Source organism: Phaseolus vulgaris, chromosome 5 (genome assembly GCF_051622355.1).
Source record: "Phaseolus vulgaris cultivar YP4 chromosome 5, ASM5162235v1, whole genome shotgun sequence".
Lineage (NCBI taxonomy): Eukaryota > Viridiplantae > Streptophyta > Magnoliopsida > Fabales > Fabaceae > Phaseolus > Phaseolus vulgaris.
The window spans coordinates 428533-451554 of NC_143502.1; the positions used below are offsets into that span (position 1 = coordinate 428533).

At 31.0% G+C, this 23022-nt stretch overlaps 3 protein-coding genes across 8 annotated transcripts; 2 read left to right on the plus strand and 1 right to left on the minus strand.

Annotated features, from left to right (window-relative positions):
* The first annotated feature begins 944 nt into the window (after positions 1–944).
* LOC137834600 (Sec14p-like phosphatidylinositol transfer family protein) lies at positions 945–6405 on the plus strand. 3 transcript variants are annotated; one of them, XM_068642662.2, is made up of 15 exons: positions 945–1023; positions 1660–1752; positions 1877–2180; positions 2270–2369; positions 2945–3211; positions 3448–3525; positions 3608–3712; positions 3805–3854; positions 3935–4034; positions 4168–4266; positions 4360–4473; positions 4595–4748; positions 4887–5272; positions 5362–5436; positions 6019–6405. In XM_068642662.2, the coding sequence occupies exons 2-15, from the start codon at positions 1740–1742 to the stop codon at positions 6037–6039; spliced, it is 1866 nt and encodes a 621-aa protein (XP_068498763.1). In that variant the 5' UTR covers positions 945–1023; positions 1660–1739; the 3' UTR covers positions 6040–6405. The 3 variants fall into 3 exon arrangements, with proteins under 3 accessions (XP_068498763.1, XP_068498762.1, XP_068498764.1); XM_068642661.2 differs by lacking the exon at positions 945–1023 and adding an exon at positions 1058–1394; XM_068642663.2 differs by lacking the exon at positions 945–1023 and adding an exon at positions 1144–1308.
* A 2063-nt stretch (positions 6406–8468) lies between these two features.
* Positions 8469–10656, plus strand: LLG1 (LORELEI-LIKE-GPI-ANCHORED PROTEIN 1). The gene is made up of 3 exons (XM_068642667.1): positions 8469–8891; positions 9021–9077; positions 10134–10656. The coding sequence occupies exons 1-3, from the start codon at positions 8792–8794 to the stop codon at positions 10484–10486; spliced, it is 510 nt and encodes a 169-aa protein (XP_068498768.1). The 5' UTR covers positions 8469–8791; the 3' UTR covers positions 10487–10656.
* A 1903-nt stretch (positions 10657–12559) lies between these two features.
* Positions 12560–21123, minus strand: ARP8 (actin-related protein 8). Of its 4 annotated transcripts, XR_016521205.1 has the most exons (13): positions 20716–21123; positions 20097–20182; positions 19930–20000; positions 19665–19732; positions 18706–18767; positions 17779–17876; positions 17334–17415; positions 16940–17082; positions 14801–14949; positions 14266–14356; positions 13337–13470; positions 13105–13223; positions 12560–13001 (listed from the first exon to the last, which is right to left on the minus strand). XR_016521205.1 is itself a non-coding variant. In XM_068642640.2 (12 exons), the coding sequence occupies exons 1-12, from the start codon at positions 21063–21065 to the stop codon at positions 12924–12926; spliced, it is 1440 nt and encodes a 479-aa protein (XP_068498741.2). In that variant the 5' UTR covers positions 21066–21123; the 3' UTR covers positions 12560–12923. The 4 variants fall into 4 exon arrangements, 1 of the variants encoding a protein (XP_068498741.2); XR_016521207.1 differs by lacking the exon at positions 17334–17415; XM_068642640.2 differs by lacking the exon at positions 14266–14356.
* Positions 21124–23022: the final 1899 nt, after the last annotated feature.

A 23022-nucleotide genomic window follows, 5' to 3' on the forward strand; every position in this document is an offset into this window, starting at 1 on the left:
TAGAGATAAAAATATTTGATCTCATATCAACTAGAAATAAAAATATTTGATAAGTGCAAACCTCATTTTATAAGACATTTTATAATGTTATATTAGACTTAAATTTCCCTTTTTAATATTATTATTATTTTATGAAATATGACATGTATAAAATTTATTAAATAAAGCTAAATATGACATCACAGAAACGTAACAACAACTAATATCAATAAAATGAGTTAAGATTATATAAGATTAGAAAATTGAAAAGTGATAATGTGCACATGAAAAGAAAGACAACTTAGATCACTAAAAGAAACTAAAACCAGTGAATCACATGTTTGTTCAAATGTTAGCAAAAAGAAAAGTTAAAAACAGATACACACAACAAGATATCTTATTCTTGAAATGAAGTAATAGGATAAATTTACATTTTTTAAATGAGTTTATTGATTATTAATTATTATACTTCTAATATATATATATATATATATATATATATATATATATAATTAAACCACCTTTACTATTTTTTATATATTTTATCATGTCACCTATAAAAAAAGGGTAGGTACATCTAACTAAAAAAATGCTTTGACACAGTATATTGCAAAATTGAACTTTAGTTTATATGTAAAGTAATTAATTACATAGAAATTTATCACAATATTAATAAAAAAATAATAAAACAAATAAATTGTGGTGTAATTATTTTCAACCAATGGTATGTATAAATTAAATCTAAATTTGTTCATAGTTTAAGATTAAAGTAGTTTGTCCTAAAAAAATTAAAGTGGTGCTATCAAATTAATTTCTAAACTAGAAATTAACAATTTTAATTACTTAATTACATTTTTTACCATTAATTTAATTTTAGCAAGTTTTTTACTAATAAAATGATGCCTGAATTATTGAAAAGCAAAAAGAGAGAAAAATAAAAAAAGAAAATAAAAAGAAAAAGAGAAGGATAGTAGAAAGAAGAAGAAGAATCTACATTCCACACCATTCTCTTCTTCTTCTCTCTCCATTCTCAAACCCTAAAAGGTATGAATTATGCATATGCCTCACTTATCTTTCTATCTTCTCATATATTTACACTAATTTTCTATTTTAATTTTTCAAATTAAGTTCATAATGAAATAATGATAATATTTATTGATGTGAAATTGAATTGATATAAAAAAAGAGTTTATTTTAGGGTGAAGTTCCATGGCATTAATTATTTGTGTTGGTTCATGTGTATAACCCCTTTCATCACCAACTTCACATCTCTCACTTCATTAAGAACCACCTCTTAATTTAAATATAAATAAATAACAAAATAAAAATGTAATCTTTCTTCTTTCTCAACTTCTTAGCACACACTGCAATCTTGGGCAATTCTCTCTCTGCGAAAAGGCCTTCTGGGATTCTGAGTTTTGTTTTGTTCTTTTTGTCTTTAATGGTTTTTGTGCTTTTGATTTTGGTTGAGAATGAAACAGCTAGATTGTTTGATTTCATCTGATTTAGTCTCATGAATCTGCATTTTACATTTGATTTTGAATTTTAATTTTATGAGTTTTTGCACCTTACTATTCAGTGAAATACAATTAGGTAGTAATTCTGTGTTTTGATGCATTTCCTTTTATTGATTTTTTCTTTTTTTTGTATAATTTTTGGTTTGGTGTGTTTTTGGAGCAGTAATTTGTGATATGAAGGAGTTTGGCGTGAACTTGATTCGCTGATTCAATCAACTGTGATTGGTTTTGTGTGGTACTGAGATGTCTATATCAGGTATTTTCTGCTCTGTTTTCTGTGTATGTTGTGATGATTGATTGGTGTTTGAGTGTGTGTGAGTGGATTGAATTGCTGATGATGTTTTTGTTTCACTGGTTGTTGATGGAATGTGGTGTTGAAGGGTTTGAAGGACAATGTAGTCATGAGGAGAGTAGAGAGAGGAGGTCTGATGTTGAGAACTCGGAAGATGAGAGACGGTGGTCGAGAATTGGGACCTTGAAAAAGAAGGCCATGAGTGCTTCCTCCAGATTCACTCATTCTCTTAAGAAAAGAGGGAAAAGGAAAATTGATTACAGGGTTCCCTCTGTGTCCATTGAGGATGTAAGAGATGCTGGGGAGGAGACTGCTGTTCATGAATTGCGCCAAAAACTTGTTGAAAGGGGATCTTTGCCTCCTAGGCATGATGACTACCATACATTGTTAAGGTATATGATCAATTCCAGAGGTTCACATACAAATATCTGATGTTGTCTTTTGGCTCACTCTTGCTATGGTGCTCTCTGCTTCTTGTTAGGTTTCTTAAAGCTAGGGAGTTCAACATTGAGAAGACAGTTCAGATGTGGGAAGAAATGCTTGCGTGGCGAAAGGAATATGGAACTGATACTATCCTTGAGGTAATGATAATTTGTCACAGCCATGAAAGATATATAATCTGCATTAGACTGCATAGTTCTCAGTGTATATAAGCACATAATCAATTACTTGAAGTATCTGATTATGTAGATTATGAATTGAAACTGTTTGTTCTGTAGTTTGAACAAGTTAGACATAAAACCATCCATGAACCTTCCTCCCACATAACTTTGCAAGGCCAAATTTGAATTTTCTTCACTTCAAGTGAGGCATGCTAGATATAAATAAAACCAGTGGTGGGCTTCCAGCCTTCCACCCTATAGCTTAAGCTTTTAGGAGAGCTGGGCTTTGACAATGTTAGAGTCTCTATGATGATGTGCTCAAGAGCCTGATTTGTGCTACTAACCCAATTCTGTCCATGCATCAAGCACAAGTAGTCCATGTGAGGGGACATGCTAGATATTTAACCATTCATATTCATTGACTTTAAGCTTTTAGGAGAGTTGGTCCTTGATAGAACAGAGTTATTTGCTTGCATCAGCATAAATCTACTGTAGAAGATACTTCATACACACTCTATCTGACTTTGATGTGAATGTGATAATGATATTTAAAGGATTTTGAATTTGGAGAGCTGGAAGAAGTATTGCAGTATTATCCTCAAGGGTACCACGGGATTGACAGGGAAGGTAGGCCAGTTTACATTGAGAGACTTGGGAAAGCACATCCGAGCCGCCTAATGCGCATCACCACAATAGATCGATATTTGAAATATCATGTCCAGGAGTTTGAGAGGGCTCTTCATGAGAAATTTCCAGCATGTTCCATTGCAGCAAAGAGACGGATTTCTTCAACAACAACGATATTGGATGTACAGGGCCTGGTATGTTGCATTACACAATTATTTTATGTCTTTTGGTTGTAGATTATTTACATACTTATCCTTTATGCATTTTTCGAATACGATGTCTTCCTAAAATATTTAAAGTCCGTTGTATTTACTGAGGGAGTTGCCCTGATTGGGTGCTTCTCAATTTTTGGACAGGAGTTTCCTTAGTTTAAGTTCTTGAAAAGCTTTTCTGCTAAAATTTTATCTGGCATTTGATATGTGTGATGCAGGGGATGAAAAATTTCTCACGGACTGCAGCTAGTCTCTTGTCTGCTATGGCAAATATAGATAGCAATTACTATCCTGAGGTTTTTGTCCCATCCTTTCCCAAATTAACTTCTTTATGTCCCTCCATTTTTTTTTATAAAACTTCATAGTGTATATCTACAGACATTGCATCAAATGTATATCGTCAATGCTGGTTCTGGGTTTAAGAAGATGCTTTGGCCTGCTGCACAGAAGTTTCTTGATTCCAAAACTGTTGCTAAGATACAGGTGAATAATTCAACCTTTTAGCTTCAACTCATATTTCATAAGATCTATTTCTGTGGTGCCACTGACTTTACATTCATTTCCCAAATTTCCAGATTGTTGAACCTAAGTCTTTGTATAAACTACTGGAAGTCATTGACTCTAGGTATACATCCATGTCTTCACCATACTGCATTTCTATGCAATTCATTGATTAATTTGGATTTTGTAAATGAATCTATACAGTCAGTTGCCAGACTTTCTGGGTGGTTGTTGTACATGTGCTTCAGAAGGTGGATGTCTTCGGTCTAACAAGGGCCCATGGAATGATCCTGACATCATGAAGGTAATATTTCTTTGTATATCTTGTTTCTTAGTATTTACATGTGCCAGATTTTGAAAGTATATACAACTTGGAATTGCCTTATCCAACAAACTAATACACATGTTTAACTAATGTTGGATATTCTGATCTTTAGCTGGTAAATAATGAGGAGACAAAATTTGTGAGGCAAATCATCAAAGTACCCGACGGGCAACAAAAATTTGACTTCTTTCAAATGCACCACCCATTGAAGGCAAGTCTTGGTCTTCTTGGCATTTAGACGTCGGGACTTCGCAAGTGTTTACTTTAGATATTTGACTTCTAAATGTTTTTTCTCGTCTCTCAGGAACGATGCAGTGATACATCAACAGCCGAATCGGGGTCTGATATGAATGAGTACTCCTCTCCCAACAGATACAGGAGCTGTCCTTATCCTTATTTAGCCCCAGTTTGCGAAGAAGTACAGTTTGGAACCTTTGAATCATTTATCTGAGATTCCTCATTGTTGTCTTTACCTATATGCATCATATTTGTAGTTTTGTCTTGAACTTTTGTCATACCTAACGCCATATCTTCTGTAGGTTAAAGCACCAGATCTCAATGGCTACTACAGTTGTGATGATAGTTCTCTAGCAGCGGAGAAAGTGATTGAAAGCGATCATTTTCGCCGTAATCGAGAGCAGCCAATGCAAACTAGTTATGTAGGGAATGTTGCTTGTAGAACAGATTCAGGAGGTATTGTCATGAGATTGTTCAAAAAAATTATATTTATATGCTGTTTAGAACCCAAGTTGCAGATATACCTTGTTAGAACTGATTTACTTGGCAATTATTTCAGAAGTGTCCTTATGCAATGAACTCGTTTTTTTTCAGGTACTTCTGGCAGCAGTTGGTTCAGCATTGTTAAGGAAAAAGTAGAGAAAATAAATGCCTTATATGTGGCAAGAATACTGACATATTTCACTGAAAAACTAGTTACACTCCTCCGTCATTTAACATTCGAATTTTGGAGAACACAGAACAATGTTCACCCATCGATTACCATGGAACATAACATTAATTACCATTCAGCACCTGTTGAAGCAGCTTCTGAAAGAGAATATACTCTTCCGTGTATTCAACGTCTTCAGAGAATAGAAAAAATCTTTGAGGAACTTAACAACAAACCTGATGGTATGCCTCAGGAGAAGGAGAAAATGCTTATGGATTCCATGGATAGGATAAAATCTGTTGAGTTTGACCTTGAAAAGACCAAGAGGGTATTGATCTATATTTCCCAGTCATATATAGAACTTTTGATTGTGCTGTTCTTATAGGATGGTGGTTAAACTTTGTGCTTTTACTGCAGGTACTACATGCTACAGTGATTAAGCAGCTTGAGATTGCTGAATTGCTGGAGAACTTGAAGAAAACAAAGTGCAGAGTAAGTTGACACTAATGAACTATGTTATCTGAATGAACATGAACTGCAAGAAAATCATTAAATAGTAACCAAATTTAAAGAAAAAAATAATTAGTCACTATATTAACTAAATTAGATACTAATTTAGAGACTAAAAAAATATTCATATCTAAAGTGATTTCTATTATTAATAAAAATTTATAAATTTGTATCTAAATTAGCTACCTAAGTTTTAGCGACTAATATTTTAGATCCTAAATTAGTCTCTGAAAGATTAATAGAGACTAATTTAGGATATAAAGTAGTAAGTAGCTAAAACCTTGGTAGCTAATGGTTAGATACCACCAATTTAGAAACCATTTTATAAATTTTTATTAATAATAGAAACTACTTTAGATATCATCAGTTATTTTAGTTTATAAAATGATCTCAAATAGTAACTATTTTAGTCTTTAAAATTAGTTTCTATTTAATAGAGATTTCTACTTCTTTGGATTACTGAGCTAGCAATTGTCAATTGAAACATAACTGAAACATGGCATCATAAATTACAGTAACACAGAATATTTTCAGAACCCCTTTTAACAAGGATTATTCTTGCAGCAAAGAAGGCCATTCTGTTGAAATTGAATCATCTAAAAGTTCAGCAACAGAGGTCCTTGGCATAACCAAAAACATTTCCATCAAAGAGAAAGAGAAGACATAGTGCAAGCTCACACCTAGATTGGACCAACATTTCAAGGCTAATAAGTTTCAGTAGACCATACATAGAAACACCAGGAACCAGGATGGTACACAAAACACTTTCTTTTTATAAGTATAATTATAATAATATATATAATATAGATTTCCTTTCAAATCTTCTTTGTAATTTTTGGTGGTAAATAGATATAAAAGTGTAATTATGCATGGATATTCTCTTAAGTTTTAGACACTTTTGAGAGAATAGAAAGAAAATGGAAAAGTTTATACTGCAGAAAGTTTAGTCAACCCATTTGAAATATCTTCTTTATATCTCACTTGCTTTTGTATAAAAGCCTTAAACACCTAAAGAAATTAATGAATAAGGAATTTAATATTAATTAAAGAGTGTAGCTAATGTATTATCGTTTATAAATAACAAACATTTAAAATTACAATGATATCGTGTGAGAAATTTTGGAAGTTAGAGTAAACATTATGTTCTAAATGTGTAAATAATCTGATACCATTATTATGAGTCATATTTACAATAAATTCTAATTTATCAATAATATAAACTTATATTAAAAGTTTTTTTTACCAATTTGGTGTAATTTCTAAAAGAAATTATGAGAATGGGTAGATTTAGAAAAAAAAATACAACAATAGATAAGTTGTGTATGAGATCCATGACTTTATATTGAGGAGGCTGCTTCTTCCTGCACCTCCATACCTTCTTCTCTCACCTTCATAGATTTTCGTATTTCCAAAAATGCCCCTCTGTAATATTCTAGATTACATAATCTGGAAGTCATTTTTCAAATTTGTAATTAACTTCCGGATTATATAATCTGGAAGTCTTTTTTCATATGCATGATTACTTTCTGGATTACATAATCCGGAAGTCTTTTTTAACTTCTGGATTATGTAATCCGGAAGTCTTTTTTCAAATGCGTTTTCGGATTACATAATCCGGAAGTTATTCTATGGGGGTGGCACAAGAAGGATAAAAATGTATTTTCATGTTTGTCAGAAGATATGGAGGTGCAGGAAGAAATTGAGGAACGTGTTTACGAAACATGCTTTCAATTTTTTCATACATGACAAAGACGATTTTGTTTATTTTTTTTCTTCTAAAATTAAGGTTTCCAATTTTTTTGGACTGAAATCGTGATTTAATTGAATTTTATTTTAAAAAAATTAACTGAAATTGTGTTTACTATGAACGACTTGAGTTAGAAAATAAATTTAGTTTAAAAAAAGTGAAAATCATTTTCTTCATACACGACTTTAACATATTAGAAAAAAATTAATTAAGTTGTAGTCGTCATGACTTATGTGTAAGAAAAAGAAATCAAGATCATTTTTGTCAACTTTTGTGTGATTTCAAAAATTAAAGTTAAAATTAATTTTGTATATATGATTTTTTCAATACAAATTGTAAATTCCAAACACAACTTACCCATTGTTATAATTTTTTTTTTAAATTCGTCTTCTAGTAATTTCATTATGAAAATAGTATTAGACAAGCACAAATTCAATGCAAAATTATTCAACGACAAAAATTAATCAACAAAAGTTGTCACTATCACACCACACACTATTTCTGTTGATTAATTTTGCAGAAGTTGTCTTTTTCATTCATAATTTTGCAACCAAAGTTGCTTTCTATCTATTCTTAATTTCTAGTTTAATTTGAAGTGATGTTTAACAAGACATTCTTTATACAACGTTGTGAATGTGATACAATTTATCAATTTTTGTAAATTGTTTCATTTTAATAATTTTAAGATGAAAATTTGAGTATAAAAAATCATACACTAGTAAGATTTTTAAATTAGTAAGATTTTTAAATGAGAAGCAACAACTAGAATAATTTAAGTAGTTTATTTAAGTAGGTTGAAGCTCTCTTGTTATTTATTTGTAGCTTTAAAGGAAAATTTCTCAAGTATATATAAATGTTTATTAATTGATATCACATGAATTTCATGGAATAATTCTTCAATTACTTCCACATCATCCAACTTTTTAAGCACTTAATTAACATAAATTAAGTTTACTTAAAATTAGATCGAATGGATTTTTATTAACTCATAAACTAATAATAACATAAACATAGGTTAAAATTTTATTAACTAATATTAAGAGATATTACCTAACTTTTTTTATTAACATAAAAATTACATTAGAGTTAAAAAATAATTCATAAACAATACTCGTCTTAATCATTGAAACATTCTCTCAAAGATTTTATTATTAATGATATTTTTTACATACAATTTAAAAATAAGATTAACACAATAATATGAACTAACTTTATTAATTAAAACAAAAAATAATATTTATGTTGTTCCTCAGTTTTGTTGTGTGGAAAAAAGACAGCTCATAAGAACATGTTTGCGCGTATTTGTGCTGTCACTCGTTTTCTCTCTCATTTCTTTATCATTTTACACTCACACATACCAAACCAAACCAAGATTTCTTAGTTCAATCTTCTTCTCTAATTCTACCCAATTTTCATCTTCTTTCTTTGCTTCTCTTTGCGTTAAAATCTTCTCTTTACCCGTTACTCAAATCAGATACATTACTCTTGTCTCAGAACAAATCAAGATCAACAACAGCTACCACAAGAACAACCTCTTCTTCTGTTTCTACCATCGGATCTACCCTTTTTTCTCTCAGTTTTGAACCAGTCATGGTGTTTTCTCCCCACCAACGCTTCTGGGTTTCTTCCTCGTTTCTCCTCCTCTTCTGGGTCCTCTCTGTTTCTTCTCTCACACCCACTTTCCTTTCTGGTAAAGGTTCTTACTTTAAGCAGGATTTTGTTGTTGGTGTTGATTTTTTTCTCTGTTTTGGAGAACTGTAACGTTTTCTGACAAGTTTCTGTGTTAGTTGACATTTGGGGTTTTTCTTGTTCTTTGCAGACCACGTTTTCGATTCTCAAGCACTTACTGGTCGGAACCTCCTTCAGGCGAAAAAAGGTTTGGCATTTTCTATTTTGGTTTCGTTTCTTGTTCTATGCTTATGCTTTTGGATCTACCCTTATTGAGCTTTTAGAAAAAGGAATAGAAAAACTAAAATGCATAATATTATGTTCTTGTTTGTCTTGTGAACTGATTTAGCCTCTATTTTAAGTTCATTCACTTTTTTGTTCTCTATAAATACAAACAAAAATTATCTTTTTGTTTGTATACTTTGTAACATTCAAGTTTGGTTGGTATATAACAAGTTCTTTGGGAGGGGCTAGGAGATATGAAATATGATTGACCTAAAGAATTAGTTGCATAGCTGATCCAAACTTGTAGGGATACAAGGTAGTCCCATCTGGGATCAAAGGCCTTATTATGAAAGTTATATGGTGAAAGTTTCAAGGGAAAATAGTGTTTGTAGTTTACATTATCATCCATGTTAAATTTGGTAATTTTTACCATAATTGTCTTAAAAGTCATATCTATGTTGACTTCTAATTGTTTGACATTATCAAATCTTTCTATTTGATATATTTATGGTGGTCTCCTTATGTTGTCTTTATTATTATGGATTTTCTGTTTGTATCATTTTATTTTGAGATTAAAAGAAACTAGGTACATTCATTTTGTAACTGATAAACAAAGAAAGGCTACTAGATTAATGCAATGTAAATTGTCTTCTATGTTTCATATGATTTTTGCTATGCAACATGCCTTACTGCATAATATCCGAACTGGTTTTTGTATGTATCTGCAAAATAGAGAAGTGGTAGGTTATATCAACTTCATCAAAAGTTCAGAGCAAGTGACTCATGTACCAACCAACTACATCTTCCATCACCTCTGTTACAACTTGTGTGTTGGTTTGTTTGTAAGAGGTTGAGTGGTTTGTTACAACTAGCTGCTGCATACCAATCGCTTGAACACTTAAGACCTACATACAAATTTTGACTCTTTAAGACATTTCATTTCAGTTGGTTGAGGTGTGGGGATATGAATTGAAAATATGTGGTTTCAAACCCTCCAAATAGTATTCTGATGATACTGTTTTTCACCTTGCTTTTACAGGTTGTTCTGTGAACTTTGAGTTTCTAAACTACACAATAATCACAAGCAAGTGCAAAGGGCCCCATTACCCTCCCAAAGAATGTTGTAATTCATTTAAAGAGTTTGCTTGCCCTTATGCAGATGTTATAAATGATCTAACAAATGAGTGTGCAACAACCATGTTTAGTTACATCAATCTCTATGGAAAATACCCTCCTGGTCTCTTTTCCAATGAGTGTCGTGAAGGGAAGCTTGGTCTTGAATGTCCTGCATTGTCACCATCAGCATCTGAAGATGACACTTCAAATCAAGTTGTACACTGTCCATCTCTGTTGCTCATGCTCACAACCTGCTTCTTAATTTTGTTATTCTGATATATATAGTTGTATACCAACTTTCATTCTTTTTCTTGCACTATATTGATGCATTGCCATTTTTTGTATGTTGTGTGTGAATTACTTTTTGAGCCAAAAAATGGCCATGTGCCTGTAGTTTGAGGATCATATTAACCAATTTATGTATTGAAAAAAATTAGTTGTGCCAAGTGAAACTATCTTCTTGCTGCTGAATCATATGCTTTGCTTTTGTTTGGATGAAATGCTTCATTCATGTAACTTATTGCACAAAGATCTATAGAAAAACAAGCATATGACTTGTTGTCTTTAATTGTACACCAAAAAAATGTTATTAAAAAATATATAAAAAATATAAAAAAAAATATGAAATGATTAGACCAAAATTTACAAATGACCATATTAACAAAACATTGTTCTTATTCAATGTTTAATAACTTTTAATTGAATTATGTTTTATACAAAAAAGACCATTTTTAGATTGAATATGCATATAAAATTTGTATTGACTTAAAGTTTTTAATATCTTTATTTATTTAGCTAAAAATTGACATTATATTGATTTTCTTTTTAATTAATATTTATTTAATATGAAATTATTTGAGTTTTCTTTTTGTTATTCTTCTATTTTGTCAAAAAATGACTTAAACAAGGTTATAAATTATAATTCAATTATTGATTGTGTAATAGGTAGTGAAATTATATAAATATAATTTGATTTAATCACAAATAACTTTAAGTATGATTTAGTAAACAAATAACTTCAATATGATTATTAAGATGATCACTGAAAATATTTAACAAACTTATTATATATATATATATATATATATATATATATATATATATATATATATATAAACGAACTTCCATCATATTGTTCCATAATCTAAATCGTTGTTTCAATTTACTTATTGCACTAACTGAGACAATTATGAAAATAACTGTAGCATTTGTGTGAATTGTAGTTATGAACTGAAGAAAAATATTTAATACAACATTAGTTTTTTTCTTATAAAAAAAAAAGTAAACCTAAAATAATTGTTATTATTATTTTTTACATGCGAACTTATTATTAAAAAAAATAATTGTTTTAAATCACAGAAATTCAACTTAAATATTATAATATATTTTATTTGAACTTTTATATATAATTTAATTGTTAAGAACTTATAAAATTATCCTTTTTATTTTAGCTTTATTGTTATAAATTATGGTATCAAATTTTTTTAATATTATTTTATATATTATATAACTACTATAACAATTTATTAATATAAGGTCATTTTTATTCATTGGACTAATCTGACATAATATATTTCTATCTTGAAAATAAACCAGTAAATAAAGTAGAGCTTATAAAATCTTTCTTACAAAATAAGTTATCTAAATTTTACCATTAAATTTTAAAACCAATATAAATTGAATTAAAACTAGTAAATTTTGAAAAGTGATGATTTTCCATCTTCATCAACCAGTTAACCATCTGTTTTCCATTTCACTGCATAAAAGATGTATTAAAGATTATAATAATGAAGAACTGCATGTTTAATAGTTTCTATTAAATTACCTTACTTTTTGTGGACGTGGCCATGGTTCAGTTGGAAAACCATTGCAGACATAGAATGTTTTCACTGCTTAAAAAAGTTGTCATGATTGCAGAACAACAAAAAATCAAACTCAAGTGAAAAATTATAATTTTTTTTATAAAGTTTTCATGTTCGACATTATTATGCAACTTGACATCTTAGTTAGGAGTTATGCAGACACCTCAAGTTAAAAGAAAGAAAATCCAAAAAAATATGGAAAAATTAGATCAAAACCCATATGTTAACGGTAGATAGGTAGACTATATCTATTCATAAATAATTCTAAAAACAGACTAGAAAGAAACATATTATACCAATGAAATAATTCTCTATAATTAAATCATAAATTAACCCAACTTATTAGCACACGCATTCCCTTCACGAAAAATGAGTAAACCTAAATCTAATTTTGCTACATTAATTAAGACAAATATTTCATCGATTACGAAACATCCACGGTACACTAGTCCTAACAGTAAATCCTAACAGTAAATGCAACACAAACTAAAACAGAATCACTTTCAAGCCGTAATTACAATTTGAGGAGCAATTCATCTTAGAAGTTCATATGATTCTTAAAGGGTACATCTCAATTCAACAATAAAAGTTAAAGGGAGAACCAGAAATACATTTACATTCCAATCTTAAAGCATTTTTCAAATTACACCAAACCTCTCATGTGGTGCTTTTGCTCTTCAACTACAACAGTTTCTTGACACTTGCAGTGTAGACTTCTTCAACCTTATTACATTATTCTTAACAGGCTTAGTATTTGTACATGCTAGAGAGTTGCTATAATTCTCATCTTCTGTTCTTGCCTCTTAGGATAAGGAGGCTCAATTGGTAAAATAAATTATATATCAAAATAATCACCATATGAGGCTGAGTCTAGGCTTCTGACGGAACTGCTTTTTTGTGACACACCAATGACCAGGAAAGGTGCTCAACTGTATACAATTCAAAGACAGTTACCCTTGAATCAGAGTCTGTTCATCACATTGATCAGAGTAAACTAAATCTGTTGTTTATCAGAGGTGGTAGATAACTCACATTGCTAATAATCTTAGCTCCAAACCATGGTGTATCAGCACCATATGGAGGAGGAATGACTCTAATTCCTTTGAACATGTAGGGAGGAAGTAAGGCATGGAGTTCCTTCTCTACCCTTTCTGTGCCAGAATGGTTCCAAAAGTAGCATAGTCAGAACAATGACATGGCCCAATAGAGGTGTTTAGTTTCATTTCATCTTTATGCAAAGACATAAATTGTCTCAAAAGTTTACCTGCCAAACCAGGTAGGCATGCAGTTCCCCCTGATAAAACTATAGTCTTGTACCAATCGTTGTCACCTGGTAAATCTGCAGAATGGCAATGTTCCACACAAAGTGCTATTGCTTGGTGCAGACCCATGGCTTGCCTAAACCAACAAGTGAATGCAACATAAGCTTCAGGGAATATATAAAACAAACTAACAAAAAGAAAGAGTCGATATTCTAAGTTGTAACACACACTACTAGAAAATCATTAAATAGAAACCAATTTTAGAGACTAAAATTAATTAGTTGTTATATTAACTAAATTAGATATTATTTCAGAGACTAAAAAAGTCATTGGTTTTTAAATTAGTTTCTATTATTGATAAACACTTTCTAAATTGGTATCTAATTAACTATCAAGATTTTAACTACCAGTTATTTAGATTCTAAATTTGGTAGCAAAAATCTTGGTAACTAATTAGATACCAATTTAGAAACTATTTATCAATAATAGAAACTAATAATTTTTTTAGTCTCTAAAATAGTATCTAATTTAGTCAATATAACAACTAATTATTATTTTTTTCTAAAATTAGTTTCTATTTAATGATTTTCTTGTAGTGACATATTATGTCCCATGACATAATGCAGTGTAATTAGATTTGCATATCGATTGGTTACAAAATCTTCCAAGTTTGATACACATTGCCAACTGGTCCCCCCTCAAACTTTAGACAAAGATTTCTGAGTTGCACAATTACTAGCCTGACAAAAGATAAGAATATTATATTTCTCCTCCCACTCATTCCCTTGAATATCTTCTATGTTACCTTCACTTTTTTCCTTTTTCTCAAATTACATAAACTTTCTTATGTCGAGGATATCTTACCATGGATAACCCTTTATGAAATGCACAGTTCAAGCATGGAAGTAAACAGAATGGAGTTTAACTTCACCTAAAAACATGATTTCAATTTTATCCGGTAAAAGCTGGTAGAAGATGCAATTTAGTGCGTGCTTTAAAGATGAAAAATTGGTAACATCAACCTACAAAATAAGTTTTTTTGCTCAATTAAACAAGCCATTAATTATTGAAATTTGATTCAAAGTTGGGAAAATATAACAAATAGGTGAAGTCAGTTCATAAGAAGAGATATCTTTATAAAGTTATGCCAATCATTTTCATTTTAACAAAACATCCTCCTCGTTTCTTGTGTTTTTGAGTCTACCTATTAAAAAAGCATAGTTTAACTATTATTATTATTGACAAATTAGCCCAAACATGCCAATGGGAACCCTAAGTTTGTTGGGGTTGGAGTGAAAAAAGAAAAATGAATTTTATTTATTTTCAAGTTAAATGCACTTTTGCAAGCAATCCTATCACATGCTACTTTATGAATGGTCATAATCATGGTAGAGTATTTCTATGATTGAAGCAAATATGCATGATTAATCTGTCATAGCAGTATGGCAATAAATTTAAAAACTCACACTCCAGCAAAATGAGGCTGGAATAAGATCTCTGGTGTCTGAAACCTCTCTTTTGAGAGGGTAAACCATCCTTCTCCTGCAGCTTCATATGATGCTTTTGTATCTTTTGATAGCTCAGCTTCATAATCATGTGCAACATAGCATAGCTTCTGTCGCCATGAAAATAACAAATTACCAAACAAGTTCTGTGAGAAGTAAAAGGTATCTACAATACCAGTCATTCCCACCAAACTTCAGTGCAAAAGGGAAAAAAGTAAAAGAGATAAAAACATATAAAGGCAATTACAAACATATAACGAGGGATTTGTTCAAACAGTAATCCCAGGTCATCTCCCAGCTGAGAATCAAGAAACAATCCTTCAAGATACTGAGATTACATTTAAAGGACTGACTTTTCTCGATGAATATTATTCCACACACATGAACTTGAGGGTCGAACATCTGATCACGTGTTTAAGGAATATAGTTATCTTTGAAACATAACAATGTTGGTCTCAGATGAATCATGTCCACAATAGGACTGGTCGGTCACTTCTAGTAAAGATTAACATGTCTTATTTACTAAGTAATGTACAAGATTCTATTCCAACACTACAAGAAAATCATTAAATAGAAACTAGTTCTAGAGACCAAAATAATTAGTTACTATTTGACTAAATTAGAGATCATTTTATAAACTTCAAAAAATCATTGGTATCTAAACTAGTTTTTATTATTAATAAAAACTTATAAAATAGTTTCTAAATTGGCATCTAACCATTAGCTATCAAGATTTTAACTACTTACTACTTTATATTCTAAATTAGTCTTTTAGAATCTAAAATATTAATAGCTAAACCTGGGTAGCTAATTTAGATACCAATTTAGAAACCATTTTATAAATTTTTGATAATAATATAAACCACTTTAGATATGAATAATTTTTTAGTCTCTAAATTAGTATCTAATTTAGTTAATATAGTGACTAATTATTTTTTGTCTCTAAATTTGATTTATATTTAATGATTTTCTTGTAGTGCAATTATTGAACCACAACAACTAAGTGTTTTCCATCTCCAGTCTTAGTTCAAGTAGCTGACCGACCCCACCACATTACAAGGCTATGTTATGAACTGGCTATTTCAAAAATTTAAGGTATTGGGTGAAGACACACGAACGTTTTTCTATTATATTTCTGAGTTTCCCCTTCATGCAAGAATCCTTTAGACTTGAAGCATGGAAATACACAGATCTACCAAACTTTACTCCTTTACTTAGGTGTCATTTATTATTTAATGTGTTCTCTAGGTTGATTCTTGCTAGAATTTAGAAATATAAGACATAAGAAATATCTGAAGATATTATCTCAGAATATTTTGGAGTATCTCTGATGATCTCTTAGGATTTATTCTTCTTTTATATTTTGATTTGTTTCCTAATTTAATAAGGATATTCACAATTATAGGAATAACTTATTGTGTGATTTTTACAAATCTGCCTCTAGAATTAAAGCCGTTAGAGACCAGAAAGACTCTCCTTTTCCTTGTGCTTATACAGGGAAAAGTTTCCATGAAGATGATGATTGATTTCAGCAAATTCTAACAACAATTAAAAGAATCAATTTCTATCCAACAAGGTAAAGTTAAACCCAATCTTTTCCCATTATCATCAGATAGAAAAATCTTCCTCTAGCTGAAGGAGATCAGAGGCCCGTCTTCTCTTCAACGACCAGGTTCTTAGAGCCTCTCTTCTAATGTTTTAACTACTTAATAACTATTTTTCTAAAAGCTGGCAAAATAGTTAAATATTGGTCAGCTAATACCAGGAATCAAGATTTGTAGGGCAGTTTTAAAGAACATACATGTTGTATTGTAGGAGAGAAAAAAAAGAGAGATGACTAGAATATCATATCTTTATCAATACAATGAGCTAGCTTATAAAAATGTCAAATATTTTGAATTCCAAAAATCTAATCCAATTCGATAAAGCTAGAAGAAAATAAATAGAAGTAAATGTATATAAGTAGATTGTATTTCATAAGTAATGGAGGGTCCTATACTGTCCTCTTAGATGTACTGTGGTACCACATTTGACCTGATTTACATCAGAGTAAATCTCCACTCTGTAAATATTTCAGAGCACAAAGATGAATATCAGTACCTCTTTCAGTGTGCGAACAGTGTACAAAGATTGAAAAGTTAAGTTGTTCAATTGCATCTTCTCCCTGAGAAATCCGGTAAGTTTCAGTGCTCCCAGCCCCACAACTTCCACACCCACCTTGCGCATTACTTTACCATTTAAAACTGTGAAAAGATAAGGCTGGTCACAATTGCAACAGAAGGAAAAGTAGAAAAATGTTCATTAGCTTCTAACATACAAAATACTGTTTGCGTATCAGAACAAAGTGGTGACATTTAAGCACTATGAGTCTTTCCCAAAGGCCATTTGAATTTCAAGAACAATTAATTTGACGCAAAAAAATTTGCTGTTAGGCATAAATAAATTAAGAATTATATGAAGACAGAAAGGTAAGAGAAAAAGAAACAGAGCATACTTGGAACTACAGAAATGACTTGAAAACCTATATTAACAACTATTCCAGAAGTTCGTTTTGCAGCGTACAGAGCTAGAGTGGCCTACATTTTACAACATAGACAGTAAATACACATGAAATTAACGAGAAATAACAGAAACACAAAATTCATTAGGTAAAAAACCATGCACAATTACTTTCAATAGATAATGATTTGAATATTTGTAAACAAGGTTCTATTCTCCAAGGTTTAGGCTCGTAAGTTGACAGAGAATAACAATTCTACTGCACTTAATCAAGTGCTTTGCGCTCTCACTTTCTTACAACTTCAGCAGAAAAACCGAATAATAGAAGATGGCAGTCAAATCCTAATTTACAAGTGACTCAATATACTTGATAGCAAAAACATATTAACTGTAAAACAACATTCATGTCAAACAAACAAGGAAACATAAACATGAATTACCTGGTTGACAGCACAAACAGCAGGAACATTCATGTCAAACAAGGAGGCGTAAATTGCGTCTTTAAGCTGTTGTCTTGAAGCTTTTGCTGATTGAGTATCTGGAATGAGGAAATAGATTAACATTGTAGAGCTGAAAATCATATTGGAAGAAAAACTATGTATTATTTGTTGAAATTATAGGAGTGGAAATAGCAAGTCAAGACTGTGTCCAAGACAAAGAGTGTGGCCTCGTGTCTAGAATAGAATGAACACTGCTTCTGAGAGATAGAACAAGATCCCCTCGATGCTATGCCTACCATTTGGCAAAAATCACACAGGATCCCAAAAAATGAATAACCAGAGATTAACACCACAAAAAACACCAAGAAACAGCCCAAACATGTCAAGCTTGATGAATAGATAGAAAGCATGTCAGAATTGACCCCTGAACACAGATGAGTGCAATAGATAGGATCCTAAGAGACATGGGAAGGTAGCAAACAAAGCACATGACAGGGTGAGCTACACACGTTCACATGATAGGGTGCCGGTTAAGGCACATGATAAAGCCCCAGGTGACAAGCCAGAGGGGCACTTGATCAAACATTTCTGAGACAGTTTGTGCCCTCACCTTGATGGTTTATACCTTAGATTATGGATTGGAGACCAATTACCCAGCCTGAAAATGATAGGACTGTAACAGAACATTCCAACCAAAATAGTTCCAATTTTAGGGAATACCACAGTGAATAGTGTCAGGTCAAGTCACAAATTATGGGCTTTTCTGATACAGAAAAACCAACGAAGAACTATGTATAACAAAGAAAATAAATAAATGACACCTGAATTTAAAACTGAACTACTGTAACAATTGTGTTAACGTTCTTATAGTACTCCTTTTTCTTTTCTTTAGCCAACCACTTGAGTGTATCATAAAATGAAACTGACCTTCATAATGACATATTGGTACTGAAACAATAACTGGTTGTTTATTTGGTTTCACCTGCATCCTGCCCACAACATAAGACATATGTAAATTAGAACAAAGCTTTTCTGAAGTGCTTGAGTGAGAATCACCACTCAATTGAATGATCCATTTATATTTGATACCAATTGGAGTACAAGATTAGGTATGGTGAAGCCTTGAGGAAAAACAATCCTCGTTCTCTTTATTTACATAAATCAGAAAGGAATACAAATAAGAGAAGAATCCCTTGATTGTAGGGATGATGCAATCTTAGATCGAATGTAAAGATAAAACAGTAACAAGGCAATGATACTAATAACTGAAATAAAGGAAAAAGGAACAAATTTCAACAATATTCATAAGTATTACAAACATAACCATTGGCAATTACATTTTACAAGAGATTGAACCTAGCAATAGAAAGTATCTAGGCTATTTGGGATGAGGAACAACATTGAAAATGCTCTCATATTTTCAACAAAACAATTATGCCTTTATTCACGATAAGTATGAATATTTCTCTAGTGATAAAATTTAAATAATAATTAAAAATAATGCCCTCTCAACAGAGTGATTGCTCTGGCACAATTCATCTAAATATGTACATAGATATGCTAAAGTGCAATGCGAGAGACCAATAAGGATTTACATTGCTCACGTCTCGAATGAATTCAAGAACATATTCACAGAAATTCTGACCGAAAGCGGGAATGGTTTGCAGATTTCGAATAACTAGAAAGGCTGAAACCAATAAGATAGCAATTACAACTCAAGAAGTAATAAGTACTTGGGCATGTACTAGGAAACCCCTTATTTGCCAATAGAAATGTTGACCTACTTCCGCAGCAGATATATCGTATAATCTTTTTAATTAATCATTCACTTAAAAGATCATTAACCATTCACCCAACAAGAAAGGAGAATCAGAAAGGCCCAATACCTGTTATAAATAGTTGCGAAAAAATGTCGAAGCCTAGTATACATTGGAGACTCAATGTTGCCAAACTCCTGCCCATCAAACAGGAAAGAAAATATGCAGCCAAGTCAGAATAAACTGAAAAACAGAGAAAACAATGCTTACTATCTGCATACATGTTTTCTTCTATTCCAAGGCTCCACTAGATCAAAATCAAAATGAGAATAAGGTAAACTGACAATGTGCAAGCAAGCTTCAGTTAGTGCTAATTTATAATCAAAATCATTACCAAAAATGTTGCTGATCGACCAGATGGGCATTCGTATTTGCTCCAGCCAAATTTGCAGTAGCCAGAACCACCTAGAAAGATTAATGGACAAAAAGAAAAGTAAGAGAAAATATAATCATCACGAATAAGAGAAACATAAGCTCACAGTACAAAACTGCTAGACTAACCATCAATAATAATAGAACCAGGAACTTGTGCTCTCTGGCCATAAATATGCTTGAATGATAGCTGGGGCCAGTGACCAACGTAAGCTCTGTAATTTAGGGAAATTGAACCATTCAAGATCACAAAGTATCAATCACTTTCCCCTATAAGATCTATAAAAGCATAGAACATCAATCAGATGCACAACCCATCAAATTGAGCACAAAATACAATACCAATTACATGCATAAGCCATATAATCACAAAATTTCAATCTCTATGAAGTAGACAAAATTTGACCGGTCAAAGCACAAAATTTGAATCTCTAACACACCAACAACCACTAAAACTTAAAATTCCAATCTCTATCACCACACAATCCATCAAACTCACCAGCCAGACCCAACAATCAATCCACGAGCATGACCCATCACAGCAAAAACTTACACCACCCATCAAACCACAATTTTTCAATCACAATCAACAAATTCACTAGCACTCATCCAAACACAATTCACCAGCACCACCCATAAAAAAACAAAAATTCAATCAGAAACCAGCAAATTGACTAGCAACACCCATCAAGGCACAAAAAATGAATCCATGAAAAAGTGAAGAAGGAAGATCAACGGTAGTACTCACGGAAGAGGGTAGCCAGAACTCAAGGTGGTCTCAGCAAAGAAGACAGAATCCCCAGAAGGTTCAGCCTGATGGGTCTGAATGAAGTAAATCCAAAGTCTGTTATCAGAGACAATGGATCTCAAACTCTTGCAAACCACACTCAATTTTGCAACCGCTTTTGGACCCAAAAGCTTCAGAATTTGCATCAAGATGTCACTGGGTAGCTGCTCCAATTCACCCATGTCAGAACGTGGCACTTCCAGTGAAAATCTTGTTGTAGTTGTTGTTGTTGATGATGATGCTGATGCTGATGTTGATGAATCAGATCTCCACAACACCATTTCCCAAGCCTTCCTCAGCAGCATCGACATGCTGAGAAGAATGAACTGAGCTTACCTACCAATCACACCAACACACCCAATCCCCTCTGTTCTGTTCTGTTCTGTTCTGTCCTGTTCTGTCTGAATTCTGACCATGCGATCCTAACAAAAAAACACCATACACATGTTTTTTGTTTTACCATTCTTATCTTAAATTTTTCATTTTTATACAACAATAATATAATCTCTCTAGATTCTTCTTTTCCAACTACCTATTACTTTTCATCATAAATTTTTCAAATCTAATTTTACTGAAAAATTAAACCCTAATTAAAGAACTTATTTAAAAACACAAAATACGTATTTATGTATAGATAAGACTTTTTAATTAGGTCAGAGAATTGAGAAAATTTGTTTGCAGTCTACAATACCAAATTTGTTACTGATTTATATTTTACTTCTTAGACGAATTTTTAAATTTTCTGTTACAGAAGAAAAAAAAACTCTTTGATTTAAATAATTTGATGTATTTTTCTTATTCTTTTTATTGATATGGGATTATAGTTTATTTGTAGTTTCGGACATTTTTCTTATATGACGTGTTTGTGCCGAATGCACTTATCGAACACCGAAACTCATACACTTGTAGGACGTGTATAAGTGAAATCTCCAATTTAAAAAATATTTATTTGATTTCTAACAATTCTGACACGGTTCTAACACAATTTTAAAAGAGAAAAATATATTAATTTTCTCAAAACTTAAATCTATTGTATAAATTTTTATTATGATTATAAGAATAAGGAACAAATCCTTTAGAACCAATCATGAAAAACATTTTTCTGCTAAAAAAAATATAAAACATACTTGTGCACACAAATCTTTATTGTCAATTTATATAATTTATAATTATATAATATATAAATTTGCGTCCCTGTATCCTACATTGTAGAGATTATCATATCTCTGTGTCGGTGTCTATGTCAGTGTCTACATTATAGAGATGATCATATCTTCGTATTCGTGTCTGTGTCAGTTTCTCTGCTACATATCGTAGGTCTAAAAACGGTTGATAAAGTATATATAGTTTCTCTATTTTATATATTTTCTTTTTTTATTTTTTATTTTAAATGTCAATTTTATTCTTTTTTTTAATAATTCATTTAAGTTTTAAAACATTTGATATTGTCTTTGGTGTCTTTACTTTTTTAGTTCTTATTATTCACATTAAATCCCGTAAAAAATATTATTGGAGGTGAAGATTATGTAAGAGTTGAAATTACTTAAAATTTTCAACTTTTTTTAAAGAATATAGGAATTATACAGGTGGTAGTGATTTCTTAGTTACTTTTCAACTATACAATTCAAAAGTATTTTAATTTGAATAATTTAGAAGAATAATTTCATGTTAAATAAAATTGTAAATTATATTATTTAAGTCAACTGCATTTTGGATCATGCAATCCATGATTACAATGGATGGATGTATAATTTAAAACACCAGACAAATTTGATATTATATAATTTTAACTTTTAGATAATAGAATGAAAAATTATATATTTAACAACTCCTTCACTTATATATAATTTTTGATGTGACAGTTTTAACAATAAAAAATAAATTTATAATTAAATGATGTAAAAAATTTAAAGTATTATTGAGAGTTATAAAGTGGATGTAGAAAAATAGTGATGCTAATCCTAAAATATAATTATGAAATTTAAATTATGCAATTTATGATAATTTTTTTTTTATAATTCGAAATACATTTTCAAATGTGAAAAATACATTGAATGATGTAGTTAAAGATATATTTTTGGATGTGTAATTCGTAAAACATCTTTAAGTCTGAAAATGCATTTTGAATTAAACAAATTGAAAATTTAATCAATCTTCTAAACCATGTAATGATGGTCTCAAACTTGAAATTCGACATTCTTCCTTGAACCTTTTGATGAAATGTTTGTTGCAACTCTTCATTATATTTATGAAGTTGCTTCTATTCTT